The sequence below is a fragment of the Mus musculus genome, chromosome 16 (genome assembly GCF_000001635.26).
Source record: "Mus musculus strain C57BL/6J chromosome 16, GRCm38.p6 C57BL/6J".
NCBI lineage: Eukaryota > Metazoa > Chordata > Mammalia > Rodentia > Muridae > Mus > Mus musculus.
In genome coordinates this window covers 48,445,756-48,472,164 of record NC_000082.6, presented here as the reverse complement: position 1 = coordinate 48,472,164, position 26,409 = coordinate 48,445,756, and the positions used below count along the sequence as shown (strand labels likewise).

The window sequence follows — 26,409 nt, the reverse complement described above, 5'->3', positions numbered from 1 at the left end:
AGACCCAGGTGACAATGGAAGTCGTGTTGCAAAAATGAAGCTGGGCATGACTGGGTGTGCACCGGAACATTATGCATGCATGTGAATCTTTCTAGAGAGTGAAACCACGATGAAGTAACTGAGTATTAAAAATAAGACAAGGATTTGAAACACAAGTGATATGTAGCAGGAATTATAAAAGGTCCAGAGAAAAGGCTTAAAGCTACCTAAGGTAGAAGAGGAAATGATGATTATAAAAAGCTTAATATATCCTTCTGGTTTCCATCTGTGCCCGGAACTGAACCTGTGCTACAGCTCTCCATACCCAAATGCCTCCCAGAGAAATTTGATCTCCTAGGAGTACACAGGCTTGCAGGAGGGAAAAGCCATAGTCAGAGACAGCAAGATCTGAGATTACCGGATAGCAAGAGGAAAGGACAAAAACATAAGCAACAGAAATCAAGGCTACTTGACATCATTAGAACCCAGTTCTCCCACCAGAGTGAGCCTTGGATACAACAACACACCAGAGAAGCAAGAGTCTGATTTAAAATCACTTCATGGTGATGATAGAGGATTTTAAGAAGGACATAAATAACTCCCTTAATACAGGAAGAAATACAGGAGAACATAGGCAAACAGGTAGAAGTCCTTAAAGAGGAAACACAGATATCTCTTAAAGAATTTCAGTGAAACACAACAAAATAAGTGACAGAATTGGACAACACCATCCAGGATCTAAAATTATAAACAGAAATAATAAAGAAATCATAAAGGGAGACAACCCTGGAGATAGAAAACCTACGAAAGAGATCAGAAGTCATAGAGACAAGCATCACCAACAGAATGATACAAGAGGTAGAAGAGAGAATCTCAGGTGCAGAAGATACCATAGAAAACATTAACACAACAGTCAAAGAAAATGCAAAATGCAAGAAAGTCCTAATCCAAAATATCCAAGAAATCCAGGACACAATGAAAAGACCAAACCTAAGAATAATAGGTATAGAAGAGAACGAACATTCACAACTTAAAGGGCAAATAAATATTTTCAAGAAAATTATAGAAGAAAACTTCCCTAACCTAAAGAAAGAGATGCCCATAAACATACGAGAAGCCTACAGATCGCCAAATAGGTTGGATCAGAAAAGAAATTCCTCCCAATGCATAATAGTCAAAACACCAAATACACAAAACAAAGAAAGAATTTACAAACACCATGAGAAAAAAGGTCAAGTAACATATTAATGCAGACCTATCAGAATTATACCAGACTTCTCACCAAAGACTGTGAAATCTAGAAGATCCTGGACAGTTGTCATACAGAACTTAAGAGAACACAAATGCCAGCCCAGGATACTATACCAGCAAAATTCTCAGTTAACATAGATGGAGAAACCAAAGTATTCCATGACAAAACCAAATTCACACAATATCTTTCAACAAATCCAGCCTTCCAAAAGATAATAGATGGAAAATTCCAACACAAGAAGGGAAACGACACCTTAGGAAAAGCAAAGAAGTAATCTTCTTTCAAAAAAACCCAAAAGAAGATCGCCACGAAAACATAATTCTACCTCTAACAACAAAAATAACAGGAAGCAACAATTACTTTTCTTTAATATCTCTTAACATCAGTGGACTCAATTCCTCAATAAAAAGACATATAGACTAATAGACTGGGTATGTAAACAGGACCCAACATTTTGCTGCATACAGGAACTGCACCTCAGTGACAAAGACAGAAACTACCTCAGAGTAAAAGGCTGGAAAACAATTTTCCAAGCAAATGGTCCAAAGAAACAAGCTGGAGTAGCCATTCTAATATCAAATAAAATCGACTTTCAACCTAAAGTTATCAAAACAGATAAGGAAGGACACTTCATACTAGTCAAAGGAAAAATCTACCAATAATAACTCTCAATTCTGAACATCTATGCTCCAAATGCAAGGGCACCCACATTCATAAAAGAAACATTACTAAGGCTAAAGCACACATCACACTTCACATAATAATAGAAACATAAATACCTTACTCTCAGCAATGAGCAGATCATGGAAACAGAAACTTAACAGAGACACAGTGAAACTAGCAGAAGTTATGAACCAACTGGATCTTAACAGATATCTATAGAACATTTTATCCTAAAATGAAAGAATATACCTTCTTTTCAGCACGTCATGGTACCTGATTCAAAATTGACCATATAATCGGTCACAAAACAGGCCTCAAAGGATACAAGAAGACTGAAATAACCCCATGCATCCTGTCAGATCACCATGGGATAAGGCTGGTTTTCAATAACAACAAAAACAATAGAAAGCCCACATACATGTGGAAGCTGAACAACACTCTACTCAATGATACCTTGGTCAAGGATGAAATAAAGAAAGAAATTAAAGACTTTTTAGAGTTTAATGAAAATGAAGCCACAACAACCCAAACTAATGGGACACAATGAAAGCAGTGCTAAGAGGAAAACTCATAGCTTTGAGTGCCTCCAAAAAGTAACAGGAGCGAGTATACACTAGCAGCTTGACAGGACACCTGAAAGCTCTAGACCAAAAAGAAGCAAATAAACCCAAGAGGCTTACAGGGCAAGAAATAATCAAACTCAGGGCTGAAATCAACCAAATAGAAACAAAAAGATATATACAAAGAATCAACCAAACCAGTAGTGGTTCTTTGAGAAAATCAACAAGATAGATAAACCTTTAGCCAGACTAACTAGAGGGCACAGGGACAGTATCCAAATTAACAAAATCAGAAATGAAAAGGGAGACATAACAACAGAACCTTAGGAAATCCAAAAACTCATCAGATTCTACTACAAAAGCTTGTACTCAACAAAACTGGAAAACCCGGATGAAATGGACAATTTTCTAGACAGGTACCATGTACCAAAGTTAAATCAGTGTCAAATAAACGATCTAAACAGTCCTATAACCCCTAAAGAAATAGAAGCAGTCATTAATAGTCTCCCAACCAAAAAAAGCCCAGGAACAGAGAGGTTTAGTGCAGAGTTCTATCAGACTTTCAAAGAAGACCTAATATCAATACTCTTCAAACTATTCCACAAAATAGAATCAGAAAGAACACTGCCCAATTCATTCTAAAAAGCCACAATTACGCTTATACCTAAACCACACAAAGACCCAACAAAGAAAGAGAACTTCAGACCAAATTCCCTTATGAACATTGATGTAAAAATATTCAATAAAATTATCGACAATGGAATCCAAGAACACATCAAAACAATCATTCACCACGATAAAGTAGGCTTCATCCCAGGGATGCAGGGTGGTTCAGTATACAGAAATCCATCAACGTAATCCACTATATAAACAAACTAAAAACAAAAAAAAAAAAACAAAAAACAAAAAACCAAAACAAAACAAAAAAAACCCCACATGACCATTTCATTAAATGCTGAGAAAGCATTTGACAAAATCCAACACCCCTTCATGATAAAAGTCTTGGAAAGATCAGGAATTCAAGGCCCATACCTAAACATAGTAAAAGCAATATGTAGCAAACCAGTAGCCAACATTAAACTAAATGGGGAGAAACTTGAAGCAATCACACTAAAATCAGGAACTAGACAAGGCTGCCCACTCTCTCCCTATCTAGTCAATATAGTACTCAAAGTTCTAGCTGGGGCAATTAGACAACAAAAGGAGGTCAAAGAGATACAAATTGGAAAAGAGGAAGTCAAACTATCACTATTTGCAGATATGATAGTATACTTAAGTGACCCCAAAAATTCCACTAGAGAATGCCTAAAGCTAATAAACAACTTCAGCAAAGTGGCTGGATACAAAATTAACTCAAAGAAATCAATTGTCTTCCTCTACTCAAAGGATAAACAGGCTGAGAAAGATATTAGGAAAACAACACCCTTCACAATAGTCACAAATAATATTACATACCTTGGTGTGACTCTAACCAAGGAAATGAAAGATCTGTATGACAAGAACTTCAAGTCTCTGAAGAAAGAAATCGAAGATCTCAAAAGATGGAAAGATCTCCCATGCTCATGGATGGCAGGATTAATATAGTCAAAATGGCTATCCTGCTGAAAGAAATCTACATATTCTATGCAATCCCCGTCAAATCCCAAATCAATTCTTCATAGAGTTAGAAAGAGCAATTTGCAAATTCATTTGGAATAACAAAAACCCCAGGATATTGAAAACTATTCTCAACAATAAAACAACTTCTGGGGGAATCACTATCCTTGACCTCAAGCTGTATTACAGAGTAATTGTGCTAAAAACTGTATGGTGTTGTTACAGAGACAGGCAGGTGGATCAATGACATAGAATTGAAAACCTAGAAATGAACCCACACACATACGGTCACTTGATCTTTCACAAAGGAGCTAAAACCTTCCAGTGGAAAAAAAGATGGCATTTTCAACAAATGGTTTTGGTTCAACTGGTGGTCAGCATGTAGAAGTCTGCAAATGGAGCCATTCTTATCTCCTTGTACAAAGCTCAAGTCCAAGTGGATCAAGGATCTCTGCATAAAACCAGATACATTAAAACTAATAGAAAAGAAAGTGGGGAAGAGCCTCGAGCATATGGGCACAGGGGAAAATTTCCTGAATAGAACACCAATGGCTTATGCTCTAAGATCAAGAATTGACAAATGAAACCTCATAAAATTGCAAAGCTTCAGGGATAGAGAGATGGCTCAGCGGTTAAAAGTACCGACTGCTCTTTCAGAGGTCCTGAGTTCAAATCCCAGCAACCACATGGTGGCTCACAACCATCTGTAATGAGATCTGACACCCTCTTCCAGAGTGTCTGAAGACAGCTACAGTGTACTCACATATAATAAATAAATCTTTTTAAAAAAATTACAAAGCTTCTGTAAGACAAAGGACACTGTCAATAGGACAAAAAGGCAACCAACAAATTGGGAAAAGATCTTTATGAACCCTACATCTGATAGAGGGCTAATATCCAATATATACAAAGAACTCAAGAAGTTAGACTCCAGAGAACCAAATAACCCTATTAAAAATTAGGGCACCTGAGGAATCTAGACTGGCTGAGAAACACCTAAAGAAATGTTCAACATCCTTAGTCATCAGGGAAATGCAAGTCAAACGACTCTGAGATTCCACCTCACACCAGTCAGAATGGCTGAAATAAAACTCAGGTGACAACAGATGCTGGTGAGGATATAGAGAAAGAGGAACACTCCTCCATTGCTGGTGGGATTGCAAGCTGGTACAACCACTCTAGAAATCAGTTTGGCAGTTCCTCAGAAAATTGGGCATATATTACCTGAGGACCCAGCTATACTACTCCTGGACATATACCCAGAAGATGTTCCAACATGCAATAAGGACACATGCTCCACTTATTCATAATAGCCAGAAGTTGGAACGAACCCCTATGTCCTTCAACAGAGGAATGGATACAGAAAACGTGGTACATTTACACAATGGAGTACTACTCAGCTATTAAAAATGATAAATTCATGACATTTTTACATAAATGGATAGAACTAGAAAATATCATCCTAAGTGAAGTAACCCAGTCACAAGAGAACACACATGGTTTCAACTCACTGATAAGTGGATATTATCCCAAAAGCTCCCAATAACCAAGATACAATTCACAAATCACATGAAGCTCAAAAAGAAGGAAGACCAAAGTGTGGGTGCTTTGGTCCTCCTTAGAAGGAGAACAAAATACTCACAAAGAGCAATTATGGAGATAAAGTATAGAGCAGAGACTGAAGGAAAGGCCATCCAGAGACTGTCCCACCTGGGGATTCACCCCATATACAGTCACCAAACCCAGACACTATTGTGGATGCCAAGGAGTACATGCTGAAAGGAGCCTGATATGGCTGTCTCCTGCGAGGCCCTGCCAGAGCCCTATAAATACAGAGACAGATGCTCACAGCCAACCATTGCACTGAATGTGGGGTCCACAATACAGGAGTTAGAGAAAGGACTGAAGGAGTTGAAGGGGATTGCAACCCCACAAGAAGAACATCAACATCAAACAACCAATTGCCCAAGAGCTCCCAGGGACTAAGCCATCAACAAAGGAGTACACATGGCTCCAGCTGCATATGTAGCAGAGGATGGCCTTGTCATGCATCAATGGAAGGAGAGGTCTTTGGTCTTTTGAAGGCTCAATAGATGCCCCAGTGTAGGAGTACTAAGGGTAGGGAGGTGGGAGTGGGTGCGTGGGTGGAGAACACCCTCATAGAAGCAGGGGGAGAGAGGATAGGATAGGGGTTTCAGGGGTGGAGGACTGGGAAAGGGGATAATATTTGAAATGTAAATAAAGACCATATCCAATAAAAAAATTTAAGAACATTGTTTCACAACCAATTTTATAATGTATAAAAATGGAAACACAGGTACAGTCTTACAAGCCTAGCACTTGGGAGGTGGATGGAGGAGATTTTTAAGTTTTATTTGATGTATTCTATAGTGATGAGCCATTTTACTGTACATACTTAAATTCAAACCCAGGTACATTTCTTTTTTTTTAATTTTTATTTTATTAGATAAATGGATACTAGCCATAAAGTACAGGATACACACAGAAGCTAAACAAGAAGGAAGACCCAAGCAAAGATGCTTGAATCTCTCTTAGAAAGGTAATTAAAATCATCATAGGAGGGAGATGGAGGGGGAGAACTGGGTGGGAGAGGGGATGGGGAAGGGACTGGGGGAGCTTCAGGATCAGGTGTAGGAAGAGAAAGAAGAGAGGGCCAGAGGGCCAGGAGAATGAATGGAAGTCTGCAGCTGACAGAGGGGCCATCTTGAGGACTTGCTTGAGACCTGGGGGGGTGGGGGGGGGAGGTTCCCAGGAATCAATGGGAGTGACCTTAGCTGAGACTCATAGCAGTGGGAATATGGACCCTGAAGAGGTCACCTCCTATAGCCAGGCAGAAACCCCATTTGGAATGATAGGGACACCAACATATCCACAAAACTTTCAACCCAAAATTTATCCTTGTACAAGAAGTACAAGGAAAGGGATGGAGCAGAGACTGAGGGAATGGCCAACCAGTAACCAGCCCAACTTAAGACCCATCTCATGGACAAGAACCAGTTCCTGACACTATTTATGATACTCTGTTATGCTTGCAGACTGAAGCCTCACATAACTTCCTCTCACAGGTTCACTCCATCAGCAGCTGACTAAAACAGATGCAGAGACCCACAGCCAAACATTGGATGGAGTTTGGGGACTCTTATGGAAGAGATGAAAGAACTGAGGGCCCTGAAGTGGATAGGAACTCCAGAGGAAGACCATCATGGACCCTAACATGGACCTTTGGGTCTCTCAGAGACTGAACCAACCAAAGAACATACATGTGCTGGACCTAGAACCTCTGCACATATGTAGCAAATGTGCAGCTCTATCTTCATGTGAGTCCCCCAACAACTGGAGCAGGGGCTATCTCTAAAACTGTTGCCTATCTGTGGAATATGCTCCCTTGACTGGACAGCCTTGTCTGCCTCATAGGGAGAGGGTGTACCTAGCCCTGCAGAGACTTGAATTGCCAAGATGGGGGGATAACCAGGAAGGATCACCACCCTCTCAGAGGAGAAGGAGAGGGAGGTTGGGGGAGGAGCTCATGGGAGGGAGGGACCAGGACAGAAGACAGCAATCAGGATGTAAAGTGAATTAATTAATTAATTAATTAATGAGTAAATAAGCTGTCAATTTCCCTACTCAAAACTATAAGATGTCTTTGGTCTGATTCATTTTATTTTGTATTGACTGCATAAATGTCTTGAGAGACTTCAGGCATCATTACACAACCTGGAAACAGCGTGAGAACTTTCTCCCTCAACTTAGGTTGACAAATTATTCCTCTAATAATGTACTGTTTTCTGACATTAATGTTGAAATGCCAAGGCACTCTGACAGATAACGACTTGAAAATGTGTATTCAAAGCTTTTAAATAGCATGAAATATCAGTTCTGGAACCAACTGTTAAACAGAAGGGCAGGGGCAGTGGGAAGCATGGAGAGTGTAATGGAGGTGCCCGTAACAACTCTGGCCTCCATCCTGATATTGGCATATTAATGCTGGCAAGGGGGTTCCCAGCACTACAGCAATTAGGCTGGATGTGTTTTTTCTTCTTTTTTCTAAATGAACAAAATCCTCCCTATTCCTATTTATTCAGAATTCCACATGTTATAAAACCGAGGAAAAATTACAAAAGGTAATCCAAAAAAAGCATATATTTCAAACAATAAGCTAAAAGAGACTTTCTAAGTTTCACCTCAAAGGTAAAAGAAACAATGCTCTCTGCTAAGCTGATGTGTTTACAAGAATAATGACACCTCAGGCTAAAACAATTCTGTTGAGTACAGTAGCTATTGACTACTGTGGCTACTGGGCACCACTCCGAATTCCTGTGGGCTGTATGTCTAAAACATACTCTAGAGTCAAAGACTAGGGGTGGGGAGAGGGAACAAGAAACACATTTTTGGTATTTTTCATATTGAGATTGAAATTGAATTATTTTAGATATATCAGATTAAATGAAAAGATACTAAAATCATTTTCATGTTTCTTTTGACTTAACATACACAGCTAGTAAGAAATTTAAGATTAGACTAGCTAACAATACATAAAACAAATTGAATTATAGTAAATTATTTTTTAAAGGACAATTTTTATTTATGTGCTATACATGTGACTCTGTATGACTGTGTGTATGGGTGTGGGTGTGGGTGTGTGTGGGTGTGTGTGTGTGTGACTGTGTAGAAGTAAGAAGAAATCGTTTGATGCTCTGGAGTCAGAAATATAGACAGTTGTGAGCTGCCCAACTAGGCTGCTGGGAATAAGACTCGGCTCCTCTGGAGAAGCAGCAGCCTTCCTAGTCACAGAAGCAATTCTCCAGCCCCTTAAGTTGCATTTGAAGTCCCTTTTAGTCCTTTAGTCTGACACTGAGAGGTCTCATGCCCTTTGGTTTGTTACTGAAAGCCTTGGTAAGTTACTTTACAGCAATCTCACTTTCTTAGAGATTCCACGTGTACCTTCTCTCTGTTCCCTCTCATTCTGTTTACCTTGGGTTCATAATAAATAAGAATGATGACCCTAATTCATTTGTTTATTACAGAAACAAGGGGAGTTCACACAAGGACACCTGAACAGACAAACACTATAGTTGATTTCTCTCCATATTCTTTTCACTTTCGGTCATACTCTTCTTTGCTCCCTACTCTCTCTACAGACCCAACTCACATCTACCCAACTTTGTTGATTTGTGATAACACTGAACTCTGTTGTTGTTTGTTTTAATATATGTGAAATAGGAGTACACTTTTAAGGGACTTCATAAGTCTTATTACCCAATGATCTCCAATTGTTCTGGCATCTTGTCCCCTGAGAAACATCTAGAATGTATTATTCTCCAACCTTGATATCCAGAGAGTCGGAATATGAAGTTTGGTGAGGCCTGTTTAAGAAGCAGACCAGGCCACTGGAGGTTTAAACATGTTTTGGGGGACCACCAGTCTGACCTAATTTCCTTCTTTATAAATGATATAAAATGAACTGTCTCGGGAGGGAGTTGCCGAAGCATCTGCAGGAGACATCTTGGCTCCCAGGTTCCACCAAGACTAGTCTGTGCAGGTGAGAGTGTGGACTACAGAAGCTAACAGCTTCTGGGACAGGTGGGAACCACAGAGCTTCTGAGGCAGACCCCTTTTCGGGCTCCAGACATCAAGACACCTTCCCTGCCAGAACAGAGGTGTCCGCCCAGTCCCGGAGGGGTTTGCTGGAGTACCTGAGGGAGCCACCTCGGTCCCTGGATCCTGCTGAGACTAGTATACACAGTTGAGAGTGTGGACTACAGAAGCTAACAGCTTCTGGGACAGGTCCTGTTTCAGGTCTTCATCTTGTGCCAGGAGGCAAGTCTGAATGCCAGATATCTGTGCACCTTCCCTGAAAGAGGTGAGCCTGCCTGTAGAGAGTGCTCTGACCATTGAAACTCAGGAGAGAGCTAGTCTCCCAGGTCTGTTGGTAGAGAATAACAGAATCACAAGAGGAACAACCTCTAACCAGAGACAACTATAACAACTGACTCCAGAGATTACCAGATGGTGAAAGGCAGACATAAGAATCTTACTAACAGAAACCAAGACCACTCACCATCATCAGAACGCAGCACTCCCACCTCAGCCAGTCCTGGGAACCCAAACACACCCAAAAACCTAGACCCGGATTTAAAGGCATATCTCATGATGGAGGTAGAAGACATCAAGAAGGACTTTAATAACTCACTTAAAGAAATACAGGAGAACACTGCTAAAGAGTTAAAAATCCTTAAAGAAAAACAGGAAAACACATGCAAAAGGTGATGGAAATGAACAAAACTATAATAGCCAGAAGCTGTAAAGAACCCAGATGTCCCTCAACAGAGGAATGGATACAGAAAATGTGGTACATTTACACAATGGAGTATTACTCAGCTATTAAAAAGAATAAATTTATAAAATTCCAGGCAAATGGATGGACCTGGAGGGCATCATCCTGAGTGAGGTAACACAATCACAAAAGAACTCACACAATATGTACTCACTGATAAGTGGATATTACCCCAGAAACTTAGAATACCTAAGATATAAGATACAATTTGCAAAACACATGAAACTCAAGAAGAACGAAGACCAAAGTGTGGACACTTTGCCCCTTCTTAGAATTGGGAACAAAACACCCATGGAAGGAGTTACAGAGACAAAGTTTGGAGCTGAGACAAAAGGATGGACCATCTAGAGACTGCCATATCCAGGGATCCATCCCATAATCAGCCTCCAATCGCTGACACCATTGCATACACTAGCAAGATTTTGCTCAAAGGACCCTGATATAGTTGTCTCTTGTGAGACTATGCCGAGACCTAGCAAACACAGAAATGGATGCTCACAGTCAGCTATCTGATGGATCACAGGGCCCCCAATGGAGGAGCTAGAGAAAGTCCCAAGGAGCTAAAGGGATCTGGAACCCTATAGGTGGAACAACAATATGAACTAAACAGTACCCCCCAGAGTTCGTGTCTCTAGCTGCATATGTATCAGAAGATGACCTATTCGGCCATCAGTGGAAAGAGAGGCCCACTGGTCGTGCAAACTTTATATGCCTCAGTACAGAGGAACTCCAGGGCCAAGAAGTGGGAGTGGGTGGGTGGGGCAGCGTGTCGAGGACTTTTGGGATAGCATTGGAAATGTAAATGAAATAAATACCTAATAAAAATAATAAAAATAAAAATAAAATAAAATAAAATAAAATGAACTGTCACTGTGGTACCATTAGGGGCCTCAGGTCTGCAGCTGGAATACAGTGCTCCCAGCTCCAGCCCAGTGCTATGGGGGAAGGATGCTCTTAGATACACTAGTACTCACTCCTCCGGAGCCTCGGCCATCAGTATATCTTCTTTGTCGGTTGTAACATCCAACTCTGGTTCTCCGCTAAGCAGCAGCTTCAAGTTATAAATAATCAGCAAAGTTCCTGTAAAAAAGGGAAAAAGGAAATATTGACTCGTCAGTTCTTCAAGACACTTCTAGACATTTCGAATCACTTCAGCTGACTCTAGAGCAATGGTTCTCAACCCCCCTAATGCTGTGACCCTTCAATGCAGATCCTCATGTTGTGGTGACAGATGTTTATTTTTATTGTTACTTTACCTCTCTGATTCTGCTACTATTATGAATTGTAATGTAAATATCTACTATGCAGGATGTCTGATATGTGACCTCTGTGAAAGGGTCATTCGCCGCTCCCCCCACCCCCCCAAAAAAAGAGGTTATGACACACAAGTTGAGGATTGCTACTCTAGATCAAATTTCTTTTTGGCTTCAGCCAAATCATTTGGATAAAATGCAAGCCATGCTTTCTGGGAAATTATACTATCTGTCTGAGACTGCTGTACTTCCATAATACACTGCTCCAAGTACTATTAAATACACTGTAAGTCTTTCAAACATTGGTCCGCTTTTTATAATTTGCATGATGACAATTTTTAGGAGCCTGAGCCAAGTTTGTATTGTAGATGGAGCTCTCATTGGTGAAACTGAAACCATGCAGTGAAAAAGTTATGAGGAAATATTAGTTTAAAACCGTGTACTGAGTGTTGATTTTTGATTCTAGAGCTGGCACCGACAAACTATTCTTTATAAGACAATCAGTATATATTTTAGGGTTTGTAGTCTATATTGTTGCTGTCATAGTTACTCAAACTCAACTTGGTCACTGTTGTACCATGAAACCAGATAGAGAAAAGATAGAGGAACATAAATGCAGTTGTGTTCCAATAAAATGTGATTTGTAAGTACAGAGCTCCAAGAAAACCAGGTAGGCTACCTGCAGATATTCTCTTCTCCCTCCATTCTCTGAGATCTAATCCCCCAGCCTCAACCGCGGTTCTGCATCTGAACACCTGTGGAAGCCTTCCCTGTCGCCCTACTCTCATCTCCTGTGGACACCAACACAGATCTTCCCCCTTAACATCCCTACCCGACTCATTGCTTTGTCTCAGACCCCAACCCAAGCAGGCAGCCGATACTAACTAATCCAAAGACCACCCATGCCAGTGCAACAAGTAGGCTGATGGCAGAGCCACACTTGCTCCAGTTTCCCTTTTCTCTCTGATCCCCTAACCCAACAAATCACAAATATCTTCTCCCCCAGCTTTCATTACCCAAAACGCATCCCATCATTCCAGCTTCTAACACCAGCAAGCAATCACTGGGCACATACCAGCTGAACAGTCTGGGAAAACAGGTCCATGGAAATTTTCTTTCCAGGTAGCATATAGCCACCACAACTAGGGAGGAAGCATGAACCAAGGAACAAAGCCAGATACCATTACCCAGACCTATAATCACCCCAATCCCAGATGCCTAGATGTCAGCATAAAAATACAGTCAATAACATCCAGGAATATATGTCTCCACTGGAACCCAGCTACTCTACCACAGCAGGCACTGATCATTACAAAATAGCTGAAGGCCAATAAAGAGACCTATAAACAGCCTGTGTGAGAATGATAGAAGTCCTTAAAGAGAAAATTAATAAAGCCCTAAAGAAACCCAGGGGAACACAGACAGTGCCAGGAAGTGAATAAAATTGTTCAAGATCTTAAGATGGAAGTAGAATCAATGAAGAAAATATAAACTGAGGAAATTTTGGAAGTGAAAATCTTGGGCATTTAAATAGAACTACAGAGGCAAGCATCATCATCAGATTACAGGGGGTGGAAGAAACAATCTCAGGAATTAAAATGTATGAGAGAAAAAATGAATACGTTGGTCAAAGAGAATGTTAAATCCACACACTCCAAAAAAAAATTCAATTTGTGACACTATGAAAAGAGTAAATCTAAAAATAATAGGAATAAAGGAAGAAGAAAAAATTCCGAAGTTAAAGAAAAAGAGGCTTAGAAAAGTACAAGAAACATACAGAACACGAAGTAGATTGAACCAGAAAAGAAAGTTTGCTTGGCATATAATAATCAAAATGCTGAATATACAGAGCAAAGAAAGAATATGAAAAGCTGCAAAGGAAAAAGACCAAGTACCATATAAAGGCAGACCTATCAGAATTACACCCTGCTTCTCCAGGGAGCGTTTAAAAGCTAGAAAGTTCTGAATAGATGTGCTGTAGACTCTAAGAGACCACAGATTCCATCCCAGACTATTATACCCAACAAAATTCTCAATCACTATAAATGAAAAAAAAAGCTTCATTATAAAACAAAATATAAGCAATATTTATCTACAAATCCAGCCTTACAGAAGGTGCTAGAAGAAAAACTCCAACCAAAGGAAGTTAACTACAACCATGAAAATGCAGGGATACATGAGACATACCTCAACATAAAAAAAGCAGTTTACAGCAAGCCTTGTCAATATCAGCTTAAATGAAGAGAAACTCAAAGCAAAGCTTCTAAAATCAGGAAGAAGACACGGCTGTCTACTCTCTCCATACTTACTCAATGTAGCACTTTAAGTGTTAGCTAGAGCAATAAGAAATCTGAAGGAGGTCAAGGGGATTGTGTCAACTTGACACAGCTGGAGTTATCACAGAGAAAGGCGCTTCAGTTGAGGAAATGCCTCCATGAGATCCAACCGTAAGGCATTTTCTCAATTAGTGATCAAGGGGGAAAGGCCCCTTGTGGGTGGGACCATCTTGGGGCTGGTAGTCTTGGGGTCTATAAGAGAGCAGGCTGAGCAAGCCAGGGGAGGCAAGCCAGTAAGGAACATCCCTCCATGGCTCTGCATCAGCTCCTGGTCCCTGACCTGCTTGAGTTCTAGTCCTGACTTCCTTGGTGATGAACAGCAGTATGGAAGTGTAAGCCGAATAAACCCTTTCCTCCCCAACTTGCTTCTTGGTCATATGTTTGTGCAGGAATAGAAACCCTGACTAAGACAGCGATACAAATTAGAAAGGAAGAAGTCAAAGCATTATTTTTTGCAGATGATATGATAATATGTATATAAGTGACCCTAAAAATTCTACTAAGGAGCTCCTACAACAAGTAAACACCTTCAGCAAAGTGACTAGACACAAGATTAACCCACAAAAATTAGTCGTTCTCCTAAATACAAATGACAAAGAGACTGAGAAAGAAGTCAAGGAAATAACATTTTTGGTAATAGCCTTAAACAACATAAAATATCTTGGAGTAATTCTTTCCAAGCATGTTAAAGACATGTGTGATAAAAGCTTCAAGTCTTTAAAGAGAGAATTTGAAGAAGCTATCAGAAGATAGAAAGAGCTTCTATGTTATTAATTGGTAGAATTATTGCAGTAAAAATGGTCAAATGTAATCTACAAATTCAATGCAGTCCCCATCAAAATCCCAAGACAATTCTTCACAAATCTGTAAAGGATAATTCTCAGCTTCATAAGAAAAAAATAAAAACCCAGGATAGCTAAAGTCCAGATAGCTAAAATAATCCTGAACAATAAAGAAACCCTGAGAAGTCTCACCATTCCTGATCTCAAGTTATACTACAGAGCTACAGTTAAACCAACATGGTATTGGTATAAAAACAGATGTTAATCAAAGAGATCAAACTGAAGACCCAGAATCAGCCCACACACCTATGGACACTTACTTTTTGACAAGAAAAAAAAAAAAAATCCAGAAATACACTCTGGAAAAATGACACCTTCCACAAATGATGCTGGACAAACAGGATGATAACATGTAGAAGAATGCAAATACATCCATATTTATCCCCCCATGTGAAACTCTACTACAAATGGGTCAAAAAGCTGAACATATAACCAGGTACACTAAACCTGATAGAAGAGAAAGTAAGAAAAAGTTTTGAGGTCATTGATACAGGAGACAACTTCCTGAGGAGAACATTGTTAATACAGACACTAAGATCAACAATTAATCAATAATGGGACCTCATGGAACTGAAAAGCTTTTGCATGGCAAATGATACCAGCATTTGAATGAAGCAACAACCTAAAGTATGGGAGGAGGTTTAAACCAACTCCATATATAATAGAGCGCTAATATATAAAATATGTGAAGAACTCAAAAAAAACTTGATATCAAGAAACCAAATAACTCAATTTAAAAATGGGGTACATATCTAAACAGAGAAATCTCAAAAGAGAAAACTCAAAATGGGTGAGAAACACTAGAAGAACTATACAACTAACTTAGACATCAGGGAAATGAAAATCAAAACTACTGTGAGATGCCATCTTACACCTGCCAGAACAGCTAAGATCAATAACACAAGTGACAGCTCACGCTGGTGATGATGTGGAGCATAGGGACCACTCTTCTCTTGTTGGTGGGAGTGGAAATTTGTACAGCCACTATGGAAATCAGTAGGTGGTTCCTCAGAAAGATGACAATCCATCTACCTCAAGATCCAGCTACATCACTCTTGGTCATATAACAAAGGCCACCTCATCCTACCACAAGGATACTTGTTGAACCATGTTTGCTCCTATTCTTTTCATAATAGCCAGAAATGAGAAATTACCTAAATGTCTCTCAACAGAAGAATGCATAAAGAAAATGTGGCATGTTTACAAAATGTATATTACTCTAGCTCTTTTTTAAAAAATTGCATCATGGGGGGCTGGAGAGATGACTCAACAGTTAAGAGCACTGAGTGCTCTTCCAGAGGTCCTGAATTCTATTCCCAGCAACCACATGGTGGCTCACAACCATCTGTAATGGGATCTGATGCATACTCTTCTGGTGTGTGTCTGAAGACAGCTACAGTGTACTCATATAAACAAAAATAAATAATATTTAAAAATAATATTATGGTACTTGCAGGCAAATGGATGGAAGTAAAATTAAATCATTCTAAGTGAGGTAACCCAGACGCAGAAACATAAATATGGAATGTATTCACTTGTTTCTATATATTAGCCATTAAATAAATGAAAGCCATGCTACAATCCATATACCCAGAAATCTTAGGCATAGAGGCATGGATCTCCCTGGAAGAGAAAAATAGAATAGACTTTATGGGTGGATTAAAGGCAGGGAGACAAGAACAGGAGGATACGGTAGGGGTAGGAATAGGGAGAAGAGAAGAGATGGGATTGAGGGAGGGAATGAGGGCAGACACAGCTAGAACTGAGGAGCATTTGAGGAACGTTTAAGGGGCAGAACGGAAACAGTGAAGTAGAAACTTCCTATAATATACAAGGTGATACTAATGAAGACTCCAAATAATGAAGGAGACGGAACCCCTACTGACCATCTCTTGTCACCAAATAAAGGTTCCAGGAGTGGGACTGGGTTTTATCCAGTGGGGTTGCTGGGCAAAGTGATTGCACAGAAATCCCCATACAAGCCAGGCTGTTGCCAAGACAATAAGTTGTTTTCTATAAACTGACAGCAAGGCCCCACTGCTGAAGACAACACGCACACAACTCACTGAACATGGAGAGGTTGAGTTGGTGCCTACATAGAACCTTCACCCCAATGTTCTGGTGTCTATGACACAAAAAGGTATTCTGTGGACTACTAAAAGAGAAAAGTAGAAAAAACACCAGCCCAACCATAAAACTTATGCTCTACAATCAGTCCTGCCTGAAAAAATAAGGCTAGCGCAACCACAGCACAAACCTGTGGAGTAACCAACTGATATCTGATTTGACTATAGCCCACTCTATGATATTGAATTCATACCTAACACTGCTTTTGTGACCAAGAAACAGAGACTAGATAGCCCAGGGACCTAAGGTAAAACCAAATAATACTGATTTAAAAAAAGGAATGATATCCTTCTATATTCATAGATTGGTACCTAATCCATCATCAGAGGGCTTCCTCCTGCAGCAGATGGGAACAAATGGAGAGACCCACAGGAAGCCATTACACACCTTGAAACACATAGCTCTAAAGGAGATGTCTCTATCAAAGGCCTCCCCTCGTAGCTCAGGGAACACCACAGAAAAGGAGGCAGAAAGAGTTGGGGAGACAGGACATCAGGAGAACAAAGCTCTTTAAAACAACTGAACAAAGCTCATATGAACTCAGAGACTGAGGTCTATATGGGTCTGTACCAGGTCCTCCACATCATATATACTATAGCTTTCTGTTTAGTACTTTTATGGGACTTCTGGTAAAAACAAGTGGGTTTCTAATTCTTGTCCCATTTCTTGGGGCTCTTTTATTTTTTGATGGCTTGTCTTGTTTAACTTCAATACAATGTTTTTTTTAATATTCTTATATTTGTTTTTTTAATAAAATAAAGGATAAACAAACAAACACAAAGTGTCAAACTTGGCCTTTGGCTATGTCTTGTGACTCCTGCTCCAAGGCATCATTAACCAAAAGTGACCAAACTGTTCACAAAACTGTTTGAGCACAATATGAGCACAAATGTGAGTTTCAATGAAATTAAAAAGGGAAATGAATTACACTTCTCTTGGTGGGGAGAACAGCATAGGGGAGAAGAATGAGAAGTTTATAGTCAAAATGCCTGTTTCTAAATTCTGGATTAACCACTGAACAGTGGTGTGACCTTAAGAGCTCCACTCCAAAGACATAAAAGTAGGCAGAGACTAGTTGAGAAGAAAGGAGTGCAGAGCAGTAAAAAGAGGACACGAGATAGTAATGGAGGAGTAAAATGATTTTAAAACCATATATACACACATAAAACTAACAAAACCCTCACTTTCCTAATCTATCCAATAGAATTCATAAGCATAATAAAATAAGCAAAAATAAACATTTTACTAATATTTATGTGAGTGCTTCACAATTAGAAGTCCTCTGAGAGCTGGGCAGTGGTGGCGCATGCCTTTAATCCCAGCTTTTGGGAGGCAGAGGCAGGCAAATTTCTGAGTTCGAGGCCAGCCTGGTCTACAAAGTGAGTTCCAGGACGGCCAGGGCTACACAGAGAAACCCTGTCTCGAAAAACAAAAACAAAAACAAAAACAAAAACAAAAACAAAAACAAAAACAAAAACAAAACAAGAAGTCCTCTGAGAGACTAAATGATCATTAAGATGTAAAGTCCTTGTTTTCCCTTATCTGAAGGTCCTCAACTTAGCACTACATATACGTGTGTATATACAATTATTTATGTATGTGAAGGGGTAAGATGAAAAAAGAAAATTATGACAGGGGAGGAACAGCTATTAAGGGCAGAGAGTGGAGTGGAGTGTAATGATAGGAAGCAGATGTGGGAGTAACTCAGGGATTGAAAGCGACCAGCTGGAGCACAGAGGAGGCCACGACAGGGTAAGGATGAGAAGAAACTGTGAGGCCACATCTGAAGATATCATGAAAACCATTACTCCACAGTCTAACCTAAAACAGTAAGATTATAGTATTTATATAATATGTAAATACTAATTTAATCACCACCATTTTTTCTCAATGACAGAAGAAGTAGAATACTTTTGGGGAAAAAAAATGATGCCATGGGTTACAGAAGGTATCTTAATGATAAAGCAGATCAAGTTGTAAATAAAATTATCAAAATCTTTCTACAAATATTATATTAGCCAAAACATCGCTAAGAGCAGGCAGAGCACATGTGGCTTCCTCTAAAGTAGACATCTTTTTATCTTTCCAGAAGTGAAAATAGGGAATGTCTAGAGAAAGACCGACACAAGGAAATCTCCAGTAACTAATGCAGTCTAGACATCAAGAGAGAAAGCAAAGGAAATGAAGGCAGCTGAAGGAAAAGAATAAAAGATCTGTCAGCCGGGGAGAAGAGTGTAGATAAAGGCTTGCTTACTCCCCCTCCCCAAGATGGGAATGCACTCTCAGATTCTCTATTGCTAACTCTATTAGCAAAATAGCATCACATGAACTCGGATGATGCAATGGACAGCTAACTCTGCTATGAGGGTCAGGACCGAGGGTCCCTGTGGGCACAGCCTTTGTCACCCTCCGCTCATTCAGAAGCTCAAGTCTGAACCTTTCTCCGGGTGTCAAGAACTTACAATAAGTCCTATCTGGATTCTTTCAAGGTAACACTCACACGGATAAAGTGAACGGCTGCCCTCATGCGATACTGCACCTGAGGTCACTGATGCTAAAAAGTATGAAAAGAAATGCTCAGGTCAAAAATGTTGCTTCTGATAACCTTACCACATCTCCCGTAGATCATATCAAACTGCTGCATCAATTCAGCTTCGGTCTTAAATGGGGAGTACTTGAAAATGATGGACAATTCTGTGAAGAACTTCTGCGGGTCATCTGTGATACTCTCTCTGGTTCTCGTTAGCCATGAAGGTATTGGAACTACAACCTAGTGTTAAAAAACACAACATATTATGAAATATACACACACTAACATTCCTTTGTTTTATTCCAATTTATTCCATTCTTCTTCCAAATTACAAAACACTAAGTTAAAAGTAATCTTCCTCCTGAAGCCTAGATTTAGGAGACAGACATGTGTGTATGTGTGTGTGTATGTGTGTCGGTGTGTGTGTGTCTGTGTGTCTGTGTGTGTGTGTGTCTGTCTGTGTGTCTGTGTGTTTACTCAGGGTTGTTTTTTTTGTTTGTTTGTTTGTTTAATTTCCATTATTAGAGCTGCCAAGGTGGCTCAGTGGGGAAAAATATTTGCCACCAAGCCTTGAGCTCAACCCCTGGGAATGACACACAGGGTGGAAAAAAAAATAAACAATTCCCACAAGAAAACAGCTGGTTAGACTACAGCACTCCAGCTGCCAATCCCCGCCCACAATCTCAGTGCTTTCAGTAAGTTAACCTTTGAAGTACTGGGGATTGATAGGCATAAAACCTCTCTGATATGACAGAGAACATGAAGGTGGGTAGGCCGGGAGGGAGCAGAGAATCTGGGAGAGTTTAAGGTGAGGCAAATGGATATGATCAAAATATATTGTGGAAAACTCTTAAAGAATAAATAAAAAGTCTTTTTAAAAGCTTCTGCTATGATAAATAGAAACAAGGTTTAAAAAAAACCTGTAGAAACAGAGCCATTAGATTTCAAGAAGACAAAAATCTCAAGAGAAAATTGTTAAAACCTTGAGTGTAAATTTGTCTTGATGGTACATGCCTGTAAGCCCTCTACTAAGGTAGAGGTAGAGGAGTCACAAGTTCAAGGCCAACCCTGGTAACTTAATAAAACTTGTCAAAGTAATTTTTTTTTAAAATTAAGCTGAGGTAAAGGTAGGTTAAGATGTTTGTGCATAGAGAGTCTGACGTGCTCTCTGGCTCAGGAATCAAGTATACAGTGTGTTACACCAAAATGGAAGAACACAGACACACAGACACACAGACACACAGACACACACACACACACACACACACACACACACACATGAGATTTAGAATCAGAGAGGTAGGGAGAGGTTGACACATAGAATGAAGGCAGCTGAATGCCAACTCCTTAGGAGGCAGAGACATGAGCCACAGGGAGGGAAGGGCTCACTAGCAGAGTTTACTGGGAAAGGTGGATCTGACTGCAGTGTGAGACTGGGGTGAACCAACGGATACAAACCTGGAAAACTAAGCACATTACCAGTGACCACAGTAAGCACACACAATGCCAAATAATTGTTTATTCTAGATAAGACAAAAAGTGCATAAAAGGAAAACAAACATGGAATCACTGGTGATGTACTCTAAGGTGACGTGATGTCACTCTTCACAGCCTGAACACAGAAATACACATGAGAGTGTGTATGTGTGTGTATGTGTGTTTAAGGTCCTCTTTGATGAAAGGCTGTTGCTGTGGTCCAGACCCAACCCCTGCAGCAGGCTCGAACTGCCACACTGTTCAAATCCCACACCCATCTTCACAGAGCAGCTTGCTCAGATACAAGTCATACTGTCTCCATAAAACCCTCACTGGCTACCCAAGGCCCTCTAATCTCTCCCTCCATATTGCTGCTTTTTGACATTTTGGGAAGAACAGCCACACATGCTCATTGAGCAGCATTTTTTTGCCCACAACCCTCCAGTTTTATTATTTAACCAATTTCTGTGTGTCTGACTTATCTTGTGATGACACTGAATGAAAACATTTGATTAGAGACAGAGTCTTTAGCTGTGTTTTTTTTTTCCATCCACAGAATCTAACCATTGCTAAGCAGATAGTATTTGTAATATGCATATGGTATGTTGGATTACAATTGACATTCATAACAGAACTCAAACAGTGTAAATTAACACACTGTCTGAAGATCAGCTAAGAGTTGAAAATGTGGCCACTAGAATTAGCAATTTAAATCTATTTTGCATTCAGTTTCTTTATAGATGTGCTCTAAATCTCGGAACCCAATGGTTTATTTATTTAAGAACTGATAAACTGTGTGTGTCACAAAACGGCAGAAAGGTCTCTGGAGGCTTCTCCAAGAAATATTACTGTGCCAGAGACAGCTTCTTATTCTAGGAAATTCGGGCACAAGGAGAACAAAATTAAGTTCTCCAGAAAGGCCTCTGGTGACCCCAGTGCATACAGACACCTTCTGTCCATTCCTCAAACATATGCCCAAATTTCTAAGTCATAATCTGCAAGGAGTTACAGCCTCCTTCACCTCCTGAGAGGGTAAATGAAAACTGCACTGTTGCCATGGTAATAAAAAGAAAGCCCCATCTCTTACCTCAGTGAGACCTTCTTTTTCACAGAAAGTCTGAGAGAAGAACAGACAGGTCATGGTCTCTTCCTTCTTTGTGAAAAGAATACAGTCTTTGCCGATTCTCATGGAGCCGCTATATTAAAAATGGGAGCACAGTGGTTTACATACAGACAGTAATAGAGAAGTAGCCGGGGCATGATTTTGTTGACTATAACAGGTTGTTCTTTTCCATAACCCAGCTGCTGGACTCATCCCCAGGGGTGCACGAATATTCCTTTACTTCTCAGAGGAGAACATACGAACTTTAGCAGATCCGGCTTGACACTCTTGCTTGAGATACAGCTGCCTGAGAGAAGTTCCAGCCAAGGCACAAAAGAATAATTACTGGGCCCTGGATGGAACCACACACGTGTCACTTACATTGAAACAAACTAAAGAAAGCTGTGGATACCACACCGATGCTCAAATATGCTTTGAGAAGCAAGCAGATGTAAAGACCCAGTGACACTGGACCGCTTCTGGGTGCCTGTGAAAGACTCACCTTGTTCTACACGAAAAGCTTTTTCATGTTGCAAAGAGCTGCGTCAGTTATGGGTATAAAGATTCCAAAGTGAGTTTTGATGGTCCCTAAAACTCAGCCACTGAGTTTAAGGTGCCAGGTTGTTAGAAAGAAAATTTTGCTTGCATAATGTTTTCAGTATGCGCAAATAATGGATAACTTAAGGAAAAACAATTCTCACCTCTTAAGCCCGTTACCATATTGCCCGATGAACTTCAAGGTCGACAAGCGTTTCTTGGATGTTCCAAAGTAAATTACGTCTGAAGCTTCATCTGTAATCGACAACGATTTCTTAAGGTAGTTAGGAAAAGTCTGATGTCAGCACTGAGTTCAGGTGTCAGAATTCTGTCCATGCGTCAGGACCCTAAGATAAGACCATAGCCTTTGGGACAGTCCACAAGGACTGGTGTCATGACCCAGAATCACTAAGATCCTCAAGGTGAAGTCCTGGAGGTCAGACAGACATAACCATGTGACAGTTTAGAACTGTGAGCCTCGGCTTCCTCGTTTCTAAAAGAGAAGGGCTACCACCACCATAGCGACAAAGACAAAGAAGACAAATGAGCTGATATATCCTGAACTGCTTCACACGTGGCCTTGAGTATAAGTGTTAATGTAAATGTTGCAGTTGCCTGCTAGCTAGTAACTATCTCATGGTGTTGGTCCTGGTTCTGGTTCATGTAACACTAAGGACAGAGAGATTTCGATGCTGCTGCCTAGGGAGGAAGGAGATTTGTTTCCAGACTTGTAGAGTTGTTGTTCTCGTCTCTCTAAAGCATTCAAGATCCTGGGAACTCAGACTGTGTGATCTTCTGACAATGAATGTTCTCCCTATTGGCCTGCCAAGTGGATGCTGAGTCCTGTGTCCGTCTGGGTACAGACATGCCATAGTTCAGCATCACATGGTGCAAGATATTTAAAAGCCACTAACACCCTGTTAGTCTAAAGCTAAAAACATTTGGTCACATGTTTTCATACAGGAGTAAGTCCGTGACAATGTTAGCCAGCACTTATTCAGTTTCCTATGTATGAGGAAGGTTATATGCCTCATATGCATTTCTACTTCACATTTACAACACACTTACAGGAAGATATTAAAATCTGTATTAGCACAGTGGAAGGAAAAAGAGAAAGAAATACAAGATCATGTCCTAGAGGATTAAGTGAGGGAAACAAGGGATGTGACAGAGAAGCACAGAGGTGTGTCCTTAGGATGGAATGACTGGGGAGTGGCATTGAAGAAGGTCAGCCCCGGAGTGGAGTGGGGAGGGTCCCATTGGCTATGGCTGGAGAGCTATAAGCAAGAAAGCAAGTACTCTAAGAGAAGACCCAAGAACTGGATGGAGCTGAGTGTAAGACTAGGAAATGCTGACCGTGAGGGAGTGGCTCTGAATCCTATTCTGAAGCCATGGGCATTCTCTGAGGGTTTTCATTGGTAAAGTGAAATATCATTGACATCAAAGCCCTGACCACAGGGAACAATATTTTCACGGCACAGTATTTGAACTGAGCACCTACTGTGTTGGTTTGTGCTAACTTTAAACATACAGAGCTTGGTCTAAATAGTGAGTTCCAGGTCTGTCAGGACTACATAATGAAACGGTCTCAAAAGAATAAACAACAACAAGAAGCCCAAGATAAAGTCACGGAACATTGAGCAGATAGATGCCTTTGATATGGAAGACTATGAAAGAATGAAGGACCAAAGCATCCTGGAAATTGGTACAGCCATCATCTATGGGTCAAGATGCTTAGTTTAGACAACAGACAAATGTCATCCAAGATAAATTCTTGATTTCCAACTGTCTTAGCTAGGGTTTCTATTGCTGTGATAAAACACCATGACCCAAAGCAACTTGGTGGGTGTGGTGAGGGTGGGGGTTTATGTTGCTCACACTTCCACACCAGTCCATCATCAGAGAAAATGAGGACAGGAACTAAATCAGGAATCTGGAGACAGGAGCTGGAGCAGAGGCCTTGGGGAAGTGCTTTCTACTAGCTTGCTCATCTTGCATTCTCAGAGCATCCAGGCCCACATGCCTATGGGAGGCAGGACTCCCAATGGTCTGGGCATGCACACATCAATCATTAATCAAGAAAGCCTGCCTCAAAACAAACAAACAAAAACTCAGGAAAATAAACTTGTAACTCAGGCTACATGTAATTAGAGACATTCTTCACTGTGGCTTCCCTCTACCACTTCCTACTGAAACACTGAGAAAAAAAAAAAAAACCCACCACTTTAATCAAAAGAGACCAGGAAAAACTATCTAAACAAAGTATAAACAAGCACTTCGTGGGATAGTAGTACATTTTTTTAAACTTTCCCAATGGCTATTGGGATCACGAGGTGGCATCAAAGCTAAAGGAAGTTAACTGCTTTCCTTGTTCTCAGTCCATTGAGATGGCCACCCTTTTCTTATGTGTGTGCCTGACCAATCTGCTTGGACTCCTCTGACATTCTTTAAGCAGAGCAGTCAGAACCCTATCTTAAGATACATAAAGCATCCTAAGAAGTCCAGATTAGATCCAAAAGAACACACAGCCCAGATCAGAGGAAACATCATTTCAGTTGCCTGGAGTCTGCACTGTGGACCCATGATGTGCTGACTCAGGGATTACCCTTAAATAGACAAGATAAATCCTAAAATATATCGTGGATGTATTTGCTATGATGGGAACATTCAGTAAAAGAAACTAAGCCTTTGAAGAAGAGGAGGAAAAAGACCCAGAAACTGTTAAAAACAAGGAGAAACAACCTCTCTCTCAAGGTTATGCAGAAAATTAATAATAGCCTAAAGGCATTGGAAATTGCCTCAGGGCTCCTGCATCGGAGAGGTAAAAGATGAGCAAGAAAAAGAGCTCGGAGTCTGTTCAGTTACTATTTGTAATCTGTTCCTTCCTAGGTGCTTTTGTATTACAATCAGTCTGATTTGTCTTTCATGTGACCTGACTATAGAAGGTATAGTCATTTTGTGTCTTGGTTTAGGTGGTTAAAATGGATTTAGTTTACCAGCTAGAATATTTAAACCTAAAAAGAAAAATCTTTTTCAAAACGAGTTTGTCTGCAATCTATTTGCCCTAATTGCTCCATATCTCTGTTTGGAATAGATAGTTCAATTTATTTTTATTTTCTGGGTCTGCAGACGGCATCCTTCCATAGCCAGTTAGGTAGCTAGATAATTAACTTACCAGGGCTCATGCCACATCCATCATCCAGGAAACACAACATGAATCCTCCCTGCAGTGTTTCATTATCCACTGTAAGAGAAAGCAGTTATTCCTAATAAATATTGGGCTTAATTTGTTCGTCAGAAAAATCATGCTGCTCCCGTAATTATTTGTTCTCCTCCACGGCAGGCCTGGAGCTCCAGGTACAGAATAGAGATGGGCTCTGAATGAAATCTTGGCTATAACTTCCTAAGAAACTGCAGGAGGAAAACAATCACACAGCAAAACAGATTTAAATTAACATGCAGTATCTGCAGGTGAGCAACGTATGCATCCAGGAGGATGGGCCCTGCTCAGGACCTGGCTTGGCCCTTTCAACTTCAGGTAACTTTCCCCTGGGAGAGGGGAAAAAGGTAACTGTGTGAGGTAAGCTCCAGGGTCTCTCTTTCAACCTGACCGTCCCTTATGCCCTTCCCACAACACAGTAGTTCTACAACAGATCAGGGCCGGTCTTATTAACTTCATCAGGCTCCTTTCTAAGTAGCTAATTCCTCTGAGAGCCTCTGGTGAGTGTTTCTCTGTAGCAGCAAATATTTGCTTCTTAATGATGCTTTTGATTTCGGAAAAGGGGGAAGTCATTTGAAGTC

General features: G+C 40.3%; 1 protein-coding gene across 1 annotated transcript in view; it reads right to left on the bottom strand.

The window, feature by feature from the left end:
- The window catches only part of Morc1 (microrchidia 1), a 199,669-nt gene that overhangs the window by 158,741 nt on the left and 14,519 nt on the right, over nucleotides 1-26,409 (bottom strand). The window contains exons 4-8 of the mRNA NM_010816.1: nucleotides 25,784-25,852; nucleotides 22,773-22,863; nucleotides 22,057-22,165; nucleotides 19,574-19,733; nucleotides 11,380-11,485 (exon numbers count right to left, since the gene is read on the bottom strand). Coding sequence (NP_034946.1) covers nucleotides 11,380-11,485; nucleotides 19,574-19,733; nucleotides 22,057-22,165; nucleotides 22,773-22,863; nucleotides 25,784-25,852 — 535 coding nt within the window. The remainder of the gene's footprint in view (nucleotides 1-11,379; nucleotides 11,486-19,573; nucleotides 19,734-22,056; nucleotides 22,166-22,772; nucleotides 22,864-25,783; nucleotides 25,853-26,409) is intronic.